The following is a 23,203-nucleotide window of genomic DNA, read 5'->3' on the forward strand; positions in this document are numbered from 1 at the left end:
TGTAGTTTCCGTCAGCGTTCGCGTCTCTGTGTTGATTTGATTAGAGTACCGGACTGGGGGGGGGGGGTATTTATGCTGATATGGTATAGGTGTGCAGTCCGCACTGTAAAACCCAGGGTCCATTTTAGACCAATTTGAACCAAAATGTATACCCCATATTATACCAAACAGTTGTCCGGCAGACCCCATTTCAGACCCAACATTTGTCAGACAGACCCCATTTTACACCAAAGTACGGTCGTGGCATATTAAAAGTAGACCTAAATTATCTTAATAAATACATATATTTTGTATTAAGCCTTACACCCTAAGTATATATGCATTCTGGGTGAAATCCATCACAACTATAGACACAGGTGGCGGCACGGAAGTTTACATGAGGGGATGAGATCTGCTCACCATCCCTCGCATCTTCGGCGCTAGTGGTCGCCCGTACCCTCAGAAACGGTATTTGCTGCATTTTGAGGGACGAATTTCGCTGACACAAAGGGTTTCAGCTTGACCCCCATCCCGGTACCGCTGTCGCTGCACCAAATGCCTGAATTGTGTGGATCCCACTTTAATTTAAGAGCAGACGGCTGAAAAAAAAAACATCCCAAAGAGCGGCACATCCACGAAAGTTAAATTGCAGGGAGTACCCCCCCCCCCGAATTAGAGGCCATTTGACCTGACATTTTTGCCGCGATTTCTCATTTGATGCAAATCTGTTCAGTCCAATATGGAAAGTAAATCACAACAAGATCAAGTGACTGAAATATAACAAGTTTCGCAGTTGGGTTCCAATATAATGTGTTATAGCATGTCCCCAAAATACAATGCTAGATTATAGACCTTTGAATCGCCACAGCCGTCGCATCGCGTCGTTCGTCATCAAAATCATGGAGGTTCCTTTTTGACGTCAGAATCGCTGTGCGACGATCGCGGCGTTTTGGGGTCAATGGTCAGCTCAGAAACTCATCACCTGATTTTCTTTTTTGACTTTCACAATATGACTTTATTTTATGTTGTTAGTGATCATCGAAATATTTCTCGCACGCAAAAAGTGTCTCAAATGCCCATTAAAATAGAGATTATTGAACTATTCACCAGTGATTTATATGGTAAAAATGTTACTTCATATCGCAAACTTTCGTTCGGGTACATTTGGTGAGAAAATAATATGTAGTTACAAGACGACGGAGTTCTTACAGTTGTCTCAAATTATCAGAAATTCTGACAAGTAGTATTCATTTCTTTTCCATAAAATAATACGTTTGGAACCAAAAGAAAAAAAAACATGATTGTTTAATAGGTTGAATGGCCGCAAACGACCTTAACTTTTTCACCACTAGATTCTCTGGCCCGATTTTCTCTGCACTTTTTTCTTATATTCTTCAATATTTCTGGAAAAGAACCCCAATTTTGGAGGCAACAGACACAATTTAAATAAATTTTCAGATTTACTCATAAAAAAATCCTCTCAAGGAAAGTACAGACTATAAACGAGACTGTTTTGTGAAAAGTTTTGACGAAGGAACTGGTGGTGAAAAGGTTAACGGACGGTAAATCGAACACTATTAAGTTGATCAGTGTGTTTATAGTCACCCGGCGACTGGGAACAGAAACATACACGGTGACCTCATTCCATTTCCATATATGGTAGTACGCGGTAATTTTTGACCCCATACCTTTCACTGTTTTCATTGAATATCGTCTAAATCACTGGCAGAGAGGTGTGTGTACATATACAGTCACGATAACGAGGCTGCGATCGCTAAAGTTAGGAATTGAAAAACGAATATTGATGAGGCGGGTCGACATTCAATGTTACTAAAATTGAACGTTACCACAACAAAATAGACCATTTTCCGTTCACTGCGAGAATCACGCGTTATGCGTGAAATCGAACGTAAAAACCGGACAAAGGTCATAGCGTCGTAGTGGCGTCAAACATCGCGTGAGATTCGACAAACGCGAAAGTATTTTGGGGGACATTTCTATGTCAATAATGTGCTGTACACATTTGATGATAGGCAATTTCGATTAAAAGAGGATATTCGAATGCAATATTCCTCTGTCGAAGATCAGCCGGTCGGTGTGAGCTACGAAATAAAGAAATTCGAGTTCAAAATCAAATCGTTCGATTTTTGCGGCAGACGTTCGACGCGCGTCTTTCATGCATCTCGCGAGATCTCGCAGTTGTACGGAAAATCACCAATTTACCATTAGGTCGAATTTGTGCAGTGTTTCTGCATTGCGTAATCAGCTGAGTTAAAATACGAACTACGCAAAAAAATGAATATTTACTACAAAAACAAAAATATGAAAGAACAGTCACGACCAATAGTAAATACTGTAAATCATATTATATTTATTTTTTTTCAAATTGCATTTTCGATCAATTTATTTTAAAATGCTAATATAAATTCAATTCAAATTTCAGTGAAGTGAAGTGAAGTTAGCAAGATAGTCTTATTGCTAGAAAGATGTTGACGAACGAGTGTGAAAACAAGAGTACGGTTCGATTCACGTACCATTCACGTACCATTCACGTACAATTGACGTACCATTCACGTACCATTCACGTACAATTGACGTACCATTCACGTACCATTCACGTACAATTGACGTACCATTCACGTACCATTCACGTACAATTGACGTACCATTCACGTACCATTCACGTACAATTGACGTAAGATTCACACTCCCATTGGAATACCTAACATTCGTACAAATGTCAGTAAATGCACCTTCTCTCGTGCGAGCAAACTGCAACAATAAACGTACTGTAAACATTGTAATATTATTTTACGCTGGGTTGATGGCATTTATACACGAATACTGGACAGAACGATTTTCAAAAATTTCATTTTTTTTAAGTTTTTATCAAAATTCACATCAATCGCGAAAAAAATCGAATGACTGAGCGAAGTTCATCGACACTTGAATTTACACAGAATCAAGTCACGGTGGTATTACCGAGTCAACGAAAAACATGGTCATTGCCCTAGGCATCATTAACAATTTGTTTCCCATGATGCACCAGTTTTTCATCTCATCTCAACAAAGTACATCAAATGTTCATGAACATAGTGCGCAGTTTTCCCGCGGTATCGATATCGGTTGGTGCTTTGAGTTTAGCTAACGGGTCGCTGACCCCGATATGAATGGACTGTTCTTTCAATATACACGCTATCAGAACCGTATAAAAACTTATTACATTTTGGGACTAGTAACGTTTCTTCGTATAGTCGCTGACAGCTTTCGACGTCGGTGATTTCATTCATACTACAATAGTCGTCTGCTGTGAGAACGATATTTACCTAGCCTGACCTATTGCGAGCTGTTATGTGCCGTGAATAGTAAACTGAAGTCTATTCGTCGACAGGCAGGCAGTCAGCTAGCGGTGTAGAACAGCCACAGAATATGGATTATGGGGACGCCCAGGCAAGCCACGACGGTCAGGTGCACGACATGATGATGGAAGACGGAGACAGCGTTCCTGCCAACGCTATTTCTGAGCTGTATATAGAAAGCGATAGACACGCTCCATCTCCTATTGATATCAGATACAAGCAACGAAAGGGAGTATTCGTTTCGTACAAAGTGGCAGCTGGAATACTTGTGTGTTTTTTAGTGATATTAATTGTGGTCGGTTTGGTGGTGGGTTTAGCGGGAAGAGGCCGACCACAAGGAGACGGACGCAGCAGTGCTGTTGTCGATAACACGACGTTCGCAACAAGCACCCTCGATCCGAGCATTCCCTGGAACAATATCCGTCTGCCGCCACACATCAAACCGTCGCACTACGAGTTGAGATTGACCCCCGATGTAGACGTTACCGGGGTTTTCTCCGGCACCGTCTCCATTGTCGTCAGATGCCAAAAAACAACCGACGTCGTCATCCTGCACGCACTCGCGCTGAACATCACCGGGCAGATAACGGTGAGAGACGGTGCGACGAACAGACATATTGACGTAGTCGAGGACTTCCCTTTCCCGCTCAACGAGTTTTATGTTTTACGTCTCAGTGAGAGTTTAAAAGTAAACAATAATTACGTCATTACATTTGAGGAATTCCAAGGTGGGTTGTCACAAGATTTGTTCGGGTTGTACATCAGTTCTTACGAGACAGCCACAGATGATGGAGGAACGACAAAAAGGTACGTTATGTTTAATGTGAGCTATAATGATGTAATTTACGTCGTAAATAACGAGTCACGAACACCTCGTTAGGGGTTGACCATTATACATCGCGAGGGAGCGCACACAGAACATAGGAGATGGCTATAAGAAAAATGGCAAAATATATTTATGATTAAAAAACAAATTATTTTTGCTAGAGAAGATACGGCAACGTCGTCCTGTAAAAGGATCAATCAAAACACACACACACAATTCAAGAACACCTCGTTAGGAGTTGACCAGTATAGACGCCAGAGGAGCGCACACAGAACATAGGAGATGACTATAAGAAAAATGGCAAAATATATTTATGATTAAAAAAAGAATTATATTTACTAGAGAAGATATGGCAACGTCGTCCTGTAAAAGAATCAATCAAAACACACACAAAAATGAAAACAAATGTGTTAGGCCATTAAATCAATTTGGCAGCGTTCGCGCATTAATTCAGAACGTGACGGGTCATGACTAGTGATTTACTTTCCACATTGCACTGAGCTGATTTGCGGAAAAGGCGAAAAGACGGAGGAATATTTCAGACCATGCGGTCTAGTTTCATGATAACGATCCTCGGAGAACTGCGTTAATGGTATTTGTCATATTTATAGGCACGTAACCGTTACATCATAATATCCAAATTCTAAAATTTGATGCTATGGTCAAATATTGGTGCGTCGCGGCATCATTTCGGTGTGAGCATTAACGAGCCCAGAAACATGCGTTTTATCATTCGCGTGCGCCCACGGCGTCTGGTGGTTGACCCCTTGTGATTTGTATGACCAATTAAAGGCTTACAATGGTCTACGTGAATCTAACACTACTGTCCGTTCATTCCCTTACGGGCATTTAGCGTGTAATACCTCAACTAGTCTCGAGTCAGTGTTTAACGGATTAGGAGATGGGGTAACCACCGTTTCGCAATTATCGTGATGTTAAAAGGCGCTGGTCGTCGTGTCGCGTCCTGTTCGATATGACACTCATAGCGACGTACACAACGCGTGTAAAATACATTGTTTAAATGAAATTCGAACTCGAACTGCCTGAGTACTTTGTGTGACGCGAGTTACTGTAGTTTCACGAGTAATTTATAACATAGATTCACAGGGATTATGGGTGTTATGAAGGTAGCTACGAAGGGAACTGTGGAATAGAGGATGGCCCAATAAACCTTAATGCAAATTTCCCTCCGAGATCTCAGTTGTGATTGAGGCCTTTGTCCCCTTAGTGATTCATCTCCCCCATCAACGTACTCAGTGTTCCGAATACTATGCTTATATAGGTCGGAACAACAATGGCGTAGACCCGACGTTAAAGCGTGAGGGTCGTCACCTGCGCACGCGCGGGAATTGAGTCCCAAGCGATGATAACAACACACGCTAAGAACGCAAAGGCTCATGGGTAGACGTTTGTTTGTAAACAATGACACGCTATGGTCACCTGACGCTTGCCTAGGTGACGACACCCCGCTTTAAACTCTGTGGTCATTTGCGCCTGACGAAAAGTTGAGCCTGACGGGAGTAATTACGAAGTCACATACAAGAATGTTACTGATTGGCTGCCTAACCCTAATAGTCTGACCAATCAGAGAGCAGCTTGTATGTTGACAGTTTTTTGTTTGTTTTTTTCGACGATTTAAATTCTGACTCGAAAATATGCTTCGACTCAACTGCCAGATGATGGAACTTACAAGGCGATATGGTATAACCTTTTCATCATCACCAGACTTTCTCGCCCAAATTGTTCTGCACCTTTTTTTATATTCTTCAATATTTCTAAAATGAACCCTAATTTTGGAGCCAACAGACAGAATTTGCAACAATTTTTAGTTTTTGCTCAAAAAGTTTGGCTTTGTTTGTTCCAATCTTCTGACGGGAAAGTGCAGACTATAAACGGAACTATTTTGTGATTTTGTGATGAAAAGAGGGAACGGGGATAGGTTTAGGGTAACAACGATTGTTATCATGCATGTGAAAATAGTTGCTATGCAGTACCGTAACGTCACATGATGCATTAAGTTCACCATGCTCGTTTAAACTCTCGAAAGACATCGACCTCGTCAACCGACCCACTACTTGCCACAACTCATCTATGACCAAAACATACGTTCCAGATCCCACACAATTCGATAGTGACGTCACCTTCCCATTAAACGTTACTGAATTTTGCAGACTTCTTTGATTATTTGAGTTCGATGCAACACTTCCAGAAAAGCTTATCCGCAAATGGCCGCTGAGATCTCGTTCAGAGTGAAAGAGCCATGAGATTTTATTTTGCCCCTGGAATAGTGTTCGATTCCCTCCAATCATAGCGCAAACTGTTTCCCTGGCCAATGAAGCCATGAGGGTCGTCACCTTCGCGCGCGGGAACTAGTATTTGGAACAGGGAATACGATGATAGGAGAAAAGGATTACTATTTGAAGGGCAACAACGAATCTCATAGCTATCTCGCTCTGAACGAGATCTCGTCGGCCATAATGACAAATTCTGTGTTATCGCGGATATGCTTAAGGATATTCTGACATGATCTATGGCGATTGGACGACGACGATGAACCGAAGCGACCATGAATTAAAGCGGGGGAGTCGTCATCTACGCATGTGTTAGATGGTCATAGTCAACAAGCGTCTACCCATGAGCCTTTGCGTTTTAGCGTGTGTTGTTATCGTCGATCGTGTGGGACTCAATTCACGACCCTCCCGCTTTAAATCGTTTTTAAAAATCAGGGGTTGGTCACATGTCGCTGCGTTTATCTACAAATATTTACAACATGCATTTTTTATATAGACAATCTAATTTAAATATAAACGAAATCGAAGCTGTGGCTGACGTCTAAAAGCGCACTGTTGCTAGAGGGCGCGGATATCACAAACAGTGTAGCGATAATTTCAGTAACGCGCGACATTTTAACTTTTAACATTATCGGATATTATTATCGTCTATTATATAGATAATGAAGTTGAATATATCTAAAAAAAATTACATCATTTGATCAATCTAATGCCTTCCCATAGATCGTGCATTTAATTAAATATACATTGGTGTTAGATGGAACGACATAGTCGCCGATAATAAAGCTAATGCTTTATATTAGGTGCAGATAATTATCCGATAATCTATATTCGATAATGAGTATAAAGTATTCGTAAATATTCAGTCATTATTCGCTTAGTTATTGCCTAACACAGAATTGATCATCATGACATACAGGATACTGTCTTGAACAGCCATATGTATATGCTGTCGGCGAACCGTAGCCATGGTAACTGCAATTGTAGCCTTTGGCATCACACATGTGTTTTTCTCGTGGTAAATTTTTCAAATGCCGTGTAATTAGCGTGAATTCAACGTGAGAAGTCACAGAGTGATTCCAATAACCTCATTTGCGGTACGTCTCGAGGAATTTCTAGCCAGATCGAATACTGAAAATAGTGCCAGTATTAGTAGGTTTGGTCAATCTGCGCATGCGGGTTTCCATGGCAATGTATTGATGGACATGGAGACAGCCAATCAGTGTTGGCATAGGATTCTGTGCCGACTGCATAGTTAAATAACGATTCAGATTACATAGTGATTTCTACTGGGAATGGTTGGATTCCAGGATAACTCAGTGCAGCTTGAATATTGATTATTTTTGGTATGCCCGCTGCGATGTTACAATAAAAACGATTCGCATATATTGGCGGCCATCTTGGCTGACAAAACAAGTCACTTGCGTGCGTTTCGTAGAAAACACAGGGCCGGCACATGCATAAATGCAATACTGGTATGATTTATTTGTTTAAAATACTTCCAATTTTTAAAGCGCGCGCAGTTGTTCGACTAAACAAAAGTATAATGCACATGCGCATTTAATTAATCGCACGTACCAGCAATTCAACTGGCTCGCGCATTTGCTTATTTTATTATAACTTATCAAATGGATGTTCTTGTTAACGGAGAAAATTGTGATTTATTAGATTAATGTATTGGGGTGACTGACGACTATGTTTGTTTATCTTTCCCCCAAACACGCAGATAGCTGATTGAAATGTAACTTAATATGGGTAACTTAGGCACGCAATTCTGTATCGAATTAATATAAAATGTCAATTTAAAGTTGCACGAGGAGAGCATTCTAGAGCTTTATTGAGACATTGATGAAATATTTGCGAGTCTGTACTTGCGCAAATTGTGGGAAAATGTTCAAACTTGAATGTTTTTAAACGTGTGTTCCTACGCACGCAAATTCACAAAGATTTGTTTGATTTGTCTCGCGACCCGCAATAATTTGGAACAGAAACAATTCCCTGTTTCTGAAGCGCTGGTATAAAAGAGAAAAACTGTAACGTATATACACCACGCAGTACCTTGACAGATAAAAGAATAGCTCAAGATAAGATATACCTTAAACAAAATGGCGAAATCTCGTTGCGAGCGACATTATTGAATAATATTTTTTTTTCTACTTTTTGGATTACGTTCTTTTTCATGTTGCGTTGATATTTTAGGTTATCATTCGAGAACGTGACAAAACATTCGTTATGTGTGAACATTTATTTCACTTATTGTTTTTTTCTTAAAATATCGAAGTGAAATATCAATCAGCTCAGCGCCGCAGCTGTGTGATGTTTTTAGTTCAAAGCGACTCCGAATCACGAATGACGTATAAAGCACGTATGTGACACCAAGAACAATCCCCCTAGGAACTCTGAAATATTCAATAAGTCTGCCGCGTGAGCACAGAAATTACTTCCAGTCGAACTATGTGTACAAAATACCCATTAAGGCGGGAGAGTCGTCCCCTGCGCATGCGGTAGACGGCCATAGCGTGTCGTTGTGTACAAATAAGCGTCTACCCAGAAGCCTTCGCGTTTTTAGTATGCTTGGGACTCATTTCCCGCGCGTGCTTTACGTCATTCTTGGTGCTTTAATGTATTTTATTTTTGCAACTTTGAATTATTTTTTCCCATTGACGAGCAATACCAAACCGCAGTCACATCATCGTGGACTCAGTATGGAGCACATCGTTCTTCGCTGAGTAGCTTATCACCTTCGGATCTTGTTGGCTGTTCGGAATTATCCTGACGCTCAGGTTCCTTGTAAAAAGCATGTAAACAACCACAGCCGACTTGTTAGTATTTTCTGCATCCTTGTTGTCGAGAATTTGATGTAAATTATTATCGTCAATATTACCGAATCGGCGGGCTCTTAAAATAGGGTATTTCAATACATGTATTAAAATTCAGCTTTGACAAGTTGTTTGCTTCGTTGTCAGTCGACAGAACGGCGTTTGTTTTGGTATGCAAAATTTTCCCGCTGTCATTTGCACAATCATATTAAACAAATAATTACTGAAGTGAAGATCAGAATTCAGTTTTCGCGTAGTTCATCAATTTGAAAAGCTGTGTGTGACCAAACGCAGCGTTATGTTTGTTAAAGGGCGGTGGTCGTCGCGCTGCGTCCTGTTCGATATGGAACTCATAGCGACGTACACAACGCGTGTAAAATACATTGTTTATTTACATGAAATTCAAACACGCGCTACGCAACGACCACCACCCTTTAACAACACTGAATATAGTCGTCGCGGCGCGTCCTGTTCGATGTGGGTCCCATGCAACATATACAACGTTTGTGTACAGGAAGCTCTAACGCTCGGTTTGGTGCATGGGAATTGTAGTACATTGTGTATGTATTTTCAGTGGTAGTGTCAACCCTGTAGACTTCCGGTATATGTACGTAATCGTCGCGGCAAACTTCGGAAATGTGAACCAGAACAGACGGGCAGTGCCCCGGGGCTGTCCTAATTTCCTTGCTAGTGACTTCGCTCTGAAAATGCCCACCAGGGTGTTTGACTAATTACCATTCATGTCAACGAACACGACCACGGTCACATACTTACACTAATCGTCACCTGTCTGCCCTAGAGGCTCACCCGTGCACGTTTCGTCAGTATCACCAACATAACAGTTTCGCGCCATAAAAAAAAAATTTTTTTTTTTTTAAAATAGATATTTTCAGAAGTTTTCAGTTCGGCGAATCCAAATTCCGGGCCACACAGGTAGAATATTTCGTAAGTTTGTATGACTCTATTTAATTTACGAGAAAGTAGTCTGATATGCCACGCTTTTCTTCGTTCGATGAAAGCTGACAATAGATGCTCTTACAAGTCCGGTCATGCGTGGACCATAATAATCACGGCCTTGTCGTTTGTTCACAAACAGTTCTTTCATTACTGCGGCCCACGTCCCCAAACGCTCGTCGCAGCTGATCAAATCACCGTACTATAATCTCTCAATGGGCCTCTCTATCCTTAAACACTGTCACGTTGAAAGACGTGTAATTTGCAGAAAATAAATACAGATTTTTACGCACCCTCAAATTAATTTGATGTTTGGTGGTACTGTTACCTCCTTGTCGCGGTAACCAAGGTTATAAATTATACTGCTGTAAAACCATTTATTTTCACTGGCATTTAATTTCACTATTTTGATGTTTTGAGCAATTTCTCTGTGTTTTAAATGGACGAACTTGGCATGGAAACAATGAGTTCCATTGTTATTCCACAAGTTCACGTGGATTCAATTTAGCGAATTTCACTTACCAGCGAAAATAGCGAACTTGAAAACCAGCGAATAATTAACGCATTTACAGTATCAGACTGGGTGCTGGCTCATCTGGGCTCTTCAAAATATATCATTGCCAAACAACTCATAAATAAGGGCGCACTACAGGAGGGTCGTCACCTGCGCACGCGGGAATTGAGTCCCAGGCGATGATAACAACACACGCTAAGAACGCAAAGGCTCATGGGTAGACGCTTGTTTGTAAACAATGACACGCTATGGCCTCTTGACGCATGCGTAGGTGACGACTCCCCCGCTTTAACTTTATTACTATGAAAAACAGTCATTAAATCACTCGTCTCTAACAATTTCGTTTCAATCCAGCGATGCTACAGAAAAATGGACTTGGGTAATCTATTTTGAAACATATTGAAAATACACACCTCGGTTTAGCTACTGGGTAATGCAAAATACATCGCAGTGGGGTGTTATATTTAGAGAAGAATACACTCTTATTTACAGGTGTAAAGTGTGGCCGTACATGACGTAATCCCCTTTCAATGTTCATAAATGATGATATGTACGTTATACACAAATGGCTTCCAAAATCTCGAGGACCATGAGACTTGTATTTGTCTCTCAAAAAGATTCAGTTTTCTTCCGTCATCGCGTCTACTGCTCCAAAGAAATCAGGGAAACAGTTGACGCGATAACTCGAGAATGAAACACTTATTGAGGAGCAAACACAAATCTCGGAATTCTTTCGCTTTCAACGAAACTTCGGCGCCATTTGCATTTAAAGTCATTACAAGAACACGAACGAACGATTAGAATAACCGAACAATTGCACAGCCAATAAAATAATTCAATAAATCCTCTGGGGGATCAATACAACTGAATATTGACCGACTCTTAGGTAGCTGACTCAAAGTCAATAATATGAAGTTATCACGACCGACAATATCGCAAAATATGCACGAAGGCAGTGCGACGGGTCGTTTCGACCGAGCGTAGTTGTACTGCCTGAGTGAATACTTTGCGGTATTCTCGTGATAACTTTGTTAATTTACATCTTTTTTCCTGCCTGTAGTAATAATTTAATGAAAGATTAGTACTAGTAGTCCGAAACGTCAACGGAAACTTCTTTCGCTGTGTCAACGTTTGCGTTCAGTGACGGTATTGTATTTCGTCGCCTAACATTTAACAGGACAGTCAGCATCATGATATAAACGCCTTAGTAACCGTTATTCCGCGATGAAATATAAACAGCTCGTCCCACTGCCACTGCGTTCGTTATATGGAAAATAAAAAATGAGCTTCTAACTTTGAAAACAACCAAAATGTAGCAACACTGTGACGCAAGATACTGAATTGTTCGAGTTACGAACATCGAGTTACGAACATCGAGTTACGAAAACATCGAGTTACGAAAACATCGAGTTACGAAAACATCGAGTTACTACAAAATGACTACGCCCACGCCCGTAACTCAATGTCCGTAACTCGAACAATTAAGCATCTCCTGTGACGCAATGTTTTCGGTGCAAGAAGTATAATAATGAGCTGTATTCGACTCCTCGTGATCACGTGAGCAATCAACGTGACCGTGTTGAACACGAGGCATAATAATTGACTGGCGATTAAGTAAAACACTCGCCATTAGAATGCTAGCTTGAAAGCGGGGAAGTCGTCACCTGCGCGTGCGACAAACGGCCATAGCGTGTCGTTGTTTACAAACAAGCGTCTACCCACGAGCCTTTGCGTTTTTAGCGTGCGTTTTTATCGTCGCTTGGGACTCAATTCCCGAGCATGTGCGGGTGACGACCCCTCCGCTTTAAATAAACACAATGTACAAATAAATAATTGCCAACAGCATATGGTGGTATAACTGAAAAACACATCTGATATACCAATAAGGCATATAATAAAGAACCGATGTCTTCCTCTACCCTTAATAAACCGCCAAACTGCTGTTAATGGAATTCCGCGTGCTCGTAACATATAGCAGACTGTGATGTCTGCTAGTAATTTAGTTGAAAATTAACGAGTTTTGTATAAAGAAATGCATATGATGACGCCGATGACTGGGAGCAAAATGTCACAAATAATAGTTAGTAGATGTGATTAATTTTCCCCCGCCCCAAACATTTCTTGTTATAATATGAGGTTATTACGAGGATACCTCAAAGTATGCACGAAGACAGTACAGCTGGAGTATCCTAATATGGTAGGATGAAAATACCCTGTAAAATGCCGCAAAATTACGGCACGCTATAACTTACGGCGTTACGGTGACAGATGTATAATAATTAGATTATATTTTATTTTGCCTCGACTTTTTCTTCTCTTTTTGTTCTTCTCTTTAATTTCGATAACTTGATATCGAATATACAGTAGCTGAATACTGCAGGTCGGTGCGCACATAGTAGATGACGTCACATGAAATCCATTTTCTTAGCCTTAACTTAAATTGAGTCTATCCGAATTTACTGAAAATAAAGGATGTAATCGCTGTTGTGCTCATGGAAATTGTATGCCCATGTTTATTACTCGGTATTCGATAAAAAAAGATTAGATCAGCGGTGAAGAAAATGAAAAAAACAAACGATTAACATTGCACCCCGCCTGCACGCAAAAGGTCATTTAAAAAACCCATTTATTTTCTGTCGATTTCAGTTATATCATGTCATCGCAGTTCGAACCAACCTTTGCCAGAAAAGCCTTTCCTTGCTTTGACGAGCCTGCAATGAAGGCCTCGTTCTCACTCACCGTCATCCGGGCACCTTGGTACAAGTCGTTGTCATGCACGAAGAAAAAATCCACCAATAGACTGCCAGAATCGTCGCTGTACGAGGATGTGTACGAAGTGACCCCTGTTATGTCGACGTATCACCTCGCCGTCACGCTTTCAAATTTCGATTATTTGGAGTTAGTCAGACCTAACGGACATGTCGTAAGTATGGTAAAAAAAAACACCACAGTCGTCGCTCGCGTCATGCTTGGTGTGGGTCCCATGCGCGTATACATTGTATATAAAATACTAGTACGTTTCTATGGAACCAATAACTTTTTTAAAATACGCATGTGCGCGTTTTTGTGATGATATAAAATATTATTTTTTTTCATTTTCCATCGAATAAATACTGCGCAGCGCATCAAAAACATTTTTATTTTACGATAACTTCTTTAATCCTTTAATCTCAACATATTATTAAAATTATTACATCTTTAAATACTAGAATATCGCACATTTTAACGGAATGTGCCACGCTACCCCAGTCTTATGAAGTGCGTCCTCTAGTGTCGAGGAGATTCTGTGACGTCAAAATGACGTATATGAGTGAAGGCAATTTCGTTCAAATCAATCTCTGTGTTTGATTTTCTAGTCGTTTGTCATCTAGAAGATAATCTCTCAAAAACATAACTTTAATAATGGAAGATTACGATATCGACGCTTTGAACGGCTATCGTGTCGCCCATTCACGTCATAGACCCCCCCCCCCCCCGTCACTAGAGGGCGCGATATTTGGAAAGGTGTATTATTCACCCAAGTTCGTAATCTTGTCATCTGGTCAGTCAGTCTATTTCTTCTTATCATCCGTTCTTCAACAGATACGAGCGTGGGCGCGCCCCCAAGTGCTGGAACACACTAGGTTCGCGTTGGAAGTTGCCAATTGGACGTACGGGTACTTTGAAGAGTATTTTAATAGGAATGATATCATAACCAAAACAGGTACGAGTATTGTCACGGTTGGTGAGTAATTATGTGACGTCACATGGTATATTCTCTCGTTCAATGATGATATCACCATTTCACAATCTATGATATTTTGCCGAGCGAAAGTTAATGAATCCCGCAGGATTATATACCACTTTAGCAGCCATTTTGAATTCTCAAATTAATCCATGCATCCATGCATTGTGGATCTTTGTGAATCTACTTGCTCAAATAATTACATTAGTCTGACAAACAAGGTGGCCATTGTTGATTTGCATAAATCCAAAATGGCCGACATAATGCCGCGGAAAGACGCCTGTACTGTATACTTTTATGTTTAAAGGGGCACCTTCCAGTTAAGATTAATTTTACAACAAATTTACTTTCTGGATTAAAATAACAATGGATAACAAAAGATAGATTAACATTGTAAACAACATAAACAATAGTGTCCCATGATTCTTTGGTGCAATCCATGGGATTGAGCGGTTCCCCTTTAACTATTTTGTGGTGAATCAGTGAAAATAAATCCAGTGAAAATATCTTTTATCCTATATTTTACATTCAACCAATCGAAAATTAACCCATCCAGTTAAAATAAAGATATTTTTATCTAAAGGTAATGGAATGTCGTTCGAAACAGTCATGTGATCATTAAACATTCCATATTTGCATAAACACCAATTGAATTTGAACACCTCTATACTATAACACGGAAAACCGAAACATTCAAAACATTAAAAAGCACTAGAACGGTTTGGTGACTCTGGAGAAGATGGCAGAATTGAAAAAAATGGCACAGTAAAAATCATGGGAAAAAATCCTGCAATAACAGAAAAACAATCTGCACGCCTATTTCAAAAATATACACACAGAGGAAAGTAAAAAAAAATACAGCGAATTCATTATTTAAAAATAGCACAAAACCAAGTGAAGGAAACAATATTTTGCATAGCTTTTCTGTCCTCCCCTTAATGCATACAAATCCTGCAATAATATTTAAAAAAATTGCGCGCCTGTTTCTCGTGAAAAATATTACACACAGAGAAAAATACAAAAAAAAATACAGCGAATTCATTATTAAAAAATAGCACAAAACCAAGTGCACATTTCCCCGCTATCTGAGGCAATTCAGATTGTTAAATACATATACGAACTAGCTCTTGTTCGTTCTGTGTTTTTTTTTTTATATAGATTTATTCGCTGTTCCCGACCATGCATCTCTTGGAATGGAAAACTGGGGGCTTATCACGTTTCGTGAGAGTATTATGATTGTAGACGTACAAACGTCTTCGGCGACAAGCATATTTGATATCGCTACTGTTGTCGCACATGAAGTCGCCCATATGGTAAGCCCGCCCTCTCTGGCATTTATCTTTTTCGATGACGCAGCAAGTTGGTAGACCACTTTCCCGGAAGTCGAACATATGGCGTTTCGCATGCGCGCGCATGTCGTTTTGGTGATTTTGTAGATGAACATTGTTTTTTCCCACAATCAGTGGCAGGCAAGAACGCGAGTTTTGATCTGGGCGCAATTTGCACCGAGAAGAACAATCTATGACGCCATCTTTGCTCGTATGGTACCAATGCCCCGCGCATGCGCGTGAAGTGACGTAAATGACGAGCACAATATTCCATGACAAGGGCTACTTGTTTACATGAAAATTCGAACACGTGCTGTGCGAACAAAATTCCAAAATTATGTATGCATGAAAAAATTTTGAATAATTACTACCTCTTAAAATGAATTCTGGGTAATTTGTTTGATAATACGTTTAAAGAGCGTGGGTCGTCACGCAGCCCATGTTCGAATTGCACGTGAATAAATATATTGTATTTTACGCGCGTCGTGTACGTCGCTGTAAGATGTGGCGCGACGACCACCACCATTTATAAGCGGAACACGTCTCGGCCGATAATGCGATAATTACATACAATTGTCGTGTAATAAATAAGGTTGTAGTCTTTAGGAAAATATTTTTGACCGTCTCGATCGTTTGTTATAAAAATATACGCTGGGCGTCGATTTATACATTTTACTTATGTTACGGCGGCCATGTTTGTTACTCTTGTGCGCATACTCCGTCATCGACTGTTATATTAATAGATCAACTTATATAAGTCCTACTCAGGTTATTTATCAAATATCACTGCAATGGTATTGTAGTTGCCCATGGTATTTCTTTAAATCGTGACTGTTTATTTTTTGTGCATTTCAGTGGTTTGGAAACCTCGTGACCCCACAATGGTGGGATGACCTCTGGTTGAAGGAAGGATTCGCAATGAAATTTGCATATCAATCACTTGATGTTATATTCCCGCAATGGAAAGTGGTGAGTCACGTGTCTGCCACGTGATGAACAAATCTCGTCACGTACATCTTGGACCTCAGTTGAAAGTCTTTACGAACATACGAGTATTTGTTACCGTATGATTAATTATATTCGCACATGCGCATGTTCTTTGAATTATTAGTACGTACAAGTAATTGATATATACAAGTATTTATCAGGTGTATCGTTTTTAACTGCTTTTATCTACACATTGATTTTTTCTTTCTGACCTGTTGACTGATTTACCTGCACAAAGTTAAATGTAAACACACGCTTCCCAAATTGGGCGTATATATCCTTATCAATGTGTTGGGTGCCCATTACCTGTACAATGTGTTGTGTGCATCACCTGTACAATGTGTTGGGTGCATCACCTGTACGATGTGTCGGGTGCATCACCTGTACAATGTGTTGGGGGCATCACGTGTACGATGTGTTGGGGCATCATGTGTACAATGTGTTGGGGGCATCACCTGTACAATGTTGTGGGTGCATCACCTGTACAATGCGTTGGGTGCATCACCTGCACAATGCGTTGGGTGCATCACCTGTACGATGTGTTGGGTGCATCACCTGTACGATGTGTTGGGTGCATCACCTGTACGATGTGTTGGGTGCATCACCTGTACGATGTGTTGGGTGCATCACCTGAACGATGTGTTGGGTGCATCACCTGAACGATGTGTTGGGTGCATCACCTGAACAATGAGTTGGGTGCATCACCTGAACGATGTGTTGGGTGCATCACCTGAACGATGTGTTGGGTGCATCACCTGTACGATGTGTTGGGGGCATCACCTGTACAATGGGTTGGGTGCATCACCTGTACAATGGGTTGAGTGCATCACCTGAACGATGTGTTGGGTGCATCACCTGAACGATGTGTTGGGTGCATCACCTGTACGATGTGTTGGGGCATCACCTGTACAATGGATTGGGTGCATCACCTGTACAATGGGTTGGGTGCATCACCTGATCGATGTGTTGGGTGCATCACCTGTACAATGGGTTGGGTGCATCACCTGTACAATGGGTTGGGTGCAACACCTGAACGATGTGTTGGGTGCATCACCTGAACGATGTGTTGGGTACATCACCTGTACAATGTGTTGGGTGCATCACCTGAACGATGTGTTGGGTGCATCACCTGAACGATGTGTTGGGTGCATCACCTGAACAATGGGTTGGGTGCATCACCTGTACAATGGGTTGGGTGCATCACCTGAACGATGTGTTGGGTGCATCACCTGAACGATGTGTTGGGTGCATCACCTGTACGATGTGTTGGGGGCATCACCTGTACAATGGGTTGGGTTCATCACCTGTACAATGGGTTGAGTGCATCACCTGAACGATGTGTTGGGTGCATCACCTGAACGATGTGTTGGGTGCATCACCTGTACGATGTGTTGGGGGCATCACCTGTACAATGGGTTGGGTGCATCACCTGTACAATGGGTTGAGTGCATCACCTGAACGATGTGTTGGGTGCATCACCTGAACGATGTGTTGGGTGCATCACCTGTAGGATGTGTTGGGGGCATCACCTGTACAATGTGTTGGGTGCATCACCTGAACGATGTGTTGGGTGCATCACCTGAACGATGTGTTGGGTGCATCACCTGTACGTACAATGCACCGGGTGTATCACCTGATCGATGCATTTTGCACATCAGCTGCATTATAAATGCTTGAATCTTTGGATGCATCACTGACATGGTGCGTTAGACGCATCATCTGTTCTTAGCATTGGTTGCATCACCTGCTTTCGCGTTCATATAATTAGAAACATATTCAGCTTATTGTGGAACATTTGTAATATTTAAAAAGTTTTTATTCTTTCACCTGTTTTTTAACAAATGTATTGCTGTCATTTTGTGATTGTCATTTGCACAGGCCGAATTGACCCTTGACCTCGCCGTCCAACCGGCATTAGAGTTAGACGCGTTTATGAATTCTCACGCGATGACGTCACCGATCGAGAACCCGAAGGACATTTCTTCGTACTATGACGCTGTGGCGTATTTGAAAGGTCAAAGTATCATTCACATGCTGCAGTATTTTGTTGGTGACACTGCTTTTCAAAACGCAATGAGGGTGAGTATAACGGATTCAACTTTATTTTACAAGGGATGATTTTTTATTTATTTATTTATTTATTTATTTTATCAAAAGAAGATTACAGAAGAAGTAATGTCGAGTTATTTTAAAACCAAATGTTGATATTGCATCTTGATGGAAACATCATCGTAAAATTTATAAATTAAAACCTTTTATTTAGTTAGCAAGCATAGCAGTGTGCATTCGGTGAATTCTGGAAACAAAACCCAATGCGCATGCATCACGGATTTATCTGTACGTAAAGGTAGGGGGTGCGACTGCATGATATACACACTTTTCCTTATAAGTAGCGCCCTCTTGTGGTGTGGATCTAAAAGTTTTCTCATATCTACTAAAAATATATTTTTTGTAGATTACAGATCAAAATAATATCGCGTCGCTCATTTACGTCATAGAAACAGTTCATCACTAGAGGGCGCAACTTACGGCAATGCTGTAATGATTCCCCTTTTTTGAAGGCCCATATAATCATAATAAACCAGGCGGTCGTGTGATGGCGCTAAAATTATTAGTATTAAAGGGCCATGTGTTTTGCAATATGTAATTCATTGCACGTTTCTTTGCTTGTTTACAGTCATACTTGGCTAAATATGCAAATTCCAATGCTGACGTCGATGACTTATGGCGAGAATTCTCATTGGTGAGTACAAGTCACGTGCCTTGGCCGTGTCATCTCGGCTACCTGTCCTGTTCGATGCTTACTCTGAACAATAAACGAAATAAAAAAAATCATTTCGTTAGCTTCAACAACAGAAGTGGTAATTAAATACTAACTGGTATAGGCTAAATAATATTGTTGGCGTGATTATTTTGGTTAAAGGGGAGCACATCTTTACAATGACGTCACTATCACCATGAAATATTGAATAGGTGTGTGTGAGTAACGACGGGTTTAGTAATGGGTTTCAGTTTTCGATTATCGAGTAAGTATAAATGAAAACGTTAACGTCAAACCAAATTTGAAACATTTAAAAGATTTAGAGATATCTTTCAACTTTCGAAGCAAAATACTTACTAAAATACGGCATAACAAAAATAAAAAATCAGCGTTTGGATAAAAAAAAAATAACCAATCAACGCTCCGGGGCGGAGCTACGTCACAAGACGTTCCACGTTGCTAAGACGCGCGCCACTGTACTATCAGGGGTAAATCTTCTCTCTCTCGGGGGTTCTCCACACTTGTCAGGGGGAAACTCGTCTCGTCTCTATATCTCGTCCCCTCGAGGTAAGGGATCGGGAAAGTCACTTATACTTTACAGTCAAATAAGGCACACACAACGAAATACGTTTCAGCTCTCGTCTTAGTCGGTCAATCGAGCACTCTATAAGATACAGCGCCCTGGGGAAAAAATCCCCAAGACTCTCGCAAGGCTGAACCAAGACTCGCCCAAGACTGGACTGCCTCAAGGCTCGCCCCTGGACTGGACTCGACTCTCCAGGACTGCACCCTCTCTCTACTGCCTCTATCGTGCTGTGCTCCCCAAGACCAACTCAAACTCTCTTTATTCATTTTCACAACTCTAACCAATTACAAAGCAGTAAAAAGACTCTAGGGCATAACCTTCAATCATAAAGCCAATCACACTAAGTACTGAATACGTCATATCTTTTGATTAATCGTTCACTACATTAATAACTATGGATATAAACTGTCAGAATGAGTAGTCTAAAAAGCGGCGGTTATCTGGTAATTAGTTCCAAATCACTGAGCCAAGTTCCGTCCAAAACTTCAAATAGGCCTAAACGATGACAGACATAACACAGCAATTCAGCTAATAATCAGCTAATTAAGTCGGTCAACAGATACGCGTAAACAAATTCATGATAGTACCATGTGTACTAGTATATGGGCTCTGTGCGAGCTGCTGTGGAACGCCGGTGGAGCCGGTGAAAACTTGAGAAAACAACACAAACTCAACTTTGAAGTAATCCTGAACAACCAAATTTGTTATATGTTACACTTCGAGAATAGCATAAAGTAACCAATCAGCTTTTCAATAAAAAACAGCCAATCAGCGTTTGATTAACAAAAAATAACCAATCAGCGTTTGAATAACAAAAATAACCAATCAGCGTTTGAATAAAAACAGCCAATCAGCGTTTGATTAACAAAAAATAACCAATCAGCGTTTGAATAACAAAAATAACCAGTCAGCGTTTGAATAACAAAAATAACCAATCAGCGTTCGAATAACAAAATATTAAAATTAAAGTTGAACAAAGCCATTCAAAGTCTTAGCTGCTTGACTTCGTTGACTGGTTACAATAGCATATCAAGTCACGTTAATTTTCGTTTTTGCGAAAACGTTATTATTAGCCAACCCCATTACCATTTTTACATCGTAGGCCACTGGTAACAGTATTGACATTAAGGAAACCATGAATACCTGGACTCGTCAACAAGGTTACCCAGTGACGTCAGTGTCACGTAGTGGACCCCAAAGTATGCGTCAGATACACGTAGCTCAGGAGTATTTTGTCATCAAAACAGACGACATGGACGTCGACTACACTTCAAGTCCATACAGGTGAGCTTATGACGTCAAGTGGCATTATCTAGCCAGTGACGAGGTGTCATCATCTGCGGTAGGGAAAATTAGTGAATCCGAGGCTGGAGGACGAGGTGTTTATAATATGATTGTGTCTCATTTGTGATTGAAACCGCGCATTTTCGTGTTCAATGTTACACCAATGACAAATTTGGTGTTCTTGTTAACGTTATGTTTTTTTTATCTATTTTTTAGTTACAAGTGGCATGTGCTTTTCACGCATATCACGCGAGATGAGAGAAGATTGAGCGAGAACTGGATGAAACTAGACAATGGTATTATTACAATCACATTTGAACATTTTTTTCTATTTTTGCGTGTATTTTTTTCTATAATCTTAGTTATTTTTGGATCTTAAGGATAAACCTTCCCATTATCTTCAGATATTCACCAGAAGTTCGAAACAATACAAACAAACTATGTGGATACTTTATTTTTTGGCAGACGACAACATTTAATTTCAGAGGGTTGTAATCGTTGTTTCCTCTCAATTTACAGTCACATTTCAATTGACGTCTGATTATAGCGGAAATTGGATTCTGGGTAATAAGGACCTGACGGGATTCTATCGCGTTAATTACGAAAACGACAACTGGGATTGGATAATAGATCAGCTTTCACGTGATTTTCAGCAGTACACTGCCTCTAGTCGGGCCGCCATCTTGGATGACGCGTTTGCATTACAGAGGTACGTGATGTTTTAACGCGGAGGGGCTCGTCACATGCGCACGCGTGGGAGTACAAATGAACGCGCATAAAAAACGAAAAGGGTCATGGGTAGACGCTTGTTCGTAAGCAACGTCGCGCTACGGCCGTCCGCCGCATGCGCAAATGACGACTCCCCCGCTTTGACTACATGTCTAGTAGCGCTCTCCCTGATATTGTCAGCCAATCATAAAACGGAGATAATATTCAGCAGTACAATATGAAACAATCGCTTGGCTATTATGCATATATTAAGTTGTGAGGGGATAAATTGTTATATAGGAGCAGGGAGGCTACTCTTAAAGACGCCATATAGACAACTTGAGTGTACAAGTCATATTAGTCAATATTTAATTTCATATACACACCAAATTACTATGTACGCAAATACGCATGCTCTTTACAATAATGGTACGTACTAGAAACATTTGTTTTAATCAAACAAACGCTATTGATTGTGCTTCATGGACAAAACAAACAAGTCAGTGTTTTTAAAGTTTTATTGTGTGAATTTTGCCTTTGTTTTAATAATATTAATATTAACGATTGTATTTCTGGTTTTTGTTCCTCAGTGACGATGACTTCATCACCCGCCGTGAAAGGCCGAATGATAGCGATAGTAGTTTTTCTTCGGAGTTGGTGACTACGACACCCGCCGTAGAAGGCCAAATAAAAACAAATGTATTTTTGCTCCAGGGATTTAGTGACTTTGACACACGCCGTTGAAGGCCGAATAATAACGATTTTATGTTTGTTTCTCAGAGTCGATGACTTCGACACCCGCCGTAGACGGCCGAATAATAACGATTGTGTGTTTTTTTCGTTACAGTTGGTGACTTCGACACCCGCCGCAAAAAGCCGAATAATAATGAATTGTATTTCTGTTCCCTAGAGTCGTTGTCTTCGACACCCGCCGTAGAAGGCCGAAATATAACGATTGTATGTTTGTTTTTTTCAGAGTCGGCGACTTCTGTTCTTCTGTTCCCTAGTTAGAGTCGTTGTCTTCGACATCCGCCGTAGAAGGCCGAAATATAACGATTGTATGTTTGTTTGTTTCAGAGTCGG

The 23,203-nt window shown here is 40.6% G+C and overlaps 1 protein-coding gene across 1 annotated transcript in view; it reads left to right on the forward strand.

Annotated features, from left to right (window-relative positions):
• The first annotated feature begins 3,300 nt into the window (after positions 1 to 3,300).
• LOC100373130 (aminopeptidase N-like) overlaps positions 3,301 to 23,203 on the forward strand; it is a 28,400-nt gene continuing 8,497 nt past the window's right edge. The window contains exons 1-10 of the mRNA XM_002738487.4: positions 3,301 to 4,145; positions 13,389 to 13,665; positions 14,325 to 14,445; positions 15,625 to 15,779; positions 16,650 to 16,763; positions 18,660 to 18,860; positions 19,459 to 19,524; positions 21,231 to 21,412; positions 21,629 to 21,708; positions 21,932 to 22,121. Coding sequence (XP_002738533.3) covers positions 3,409 to 4,145; positions 13,389 to 13,665; positions 14,325 to 14,445; positions 15,625 to 15,779; positions 16,650 to 16,763; positions 18,660 to 18,860; positions 19,459 to 19,524; positions 21,231 to 21,412; positions 21,629 to 21,708; positions 21,932 to 22,121 — 2,123 coding nt within the window. The 5' untranslated portion in view covers positions 3,301 to 3,408. The remainder of the gene's footprint in view (positions 4,146 to 13,388; positions 13,666 to 14,324; positions 14,446 to 15,624; positions 15,780 to 16,649; positions 16,764 to 18,659; positions 18,861 to 19,458; positions 19,525 to 21,230; positions 21,413 to 21,628; positions 21,709 to 21,931; positions 22,122 to 23,203) is intronic.

Source organism: Saccoglossus kowalevskii, chromosome 20, assembly GCF_978046115.1.
Source record: "Saccoglossus kowalevskii chromosome 20, keSacKowa6.1, whole genome shotgun sequence".
In the NCBI taxonomy this organism is placed as follows: Eukaryota; Metazoa; Hemichordata; class Enteropneusta; family Harrimaniidae; genus Saccoglossus; species Saccoglossus kowalevskii.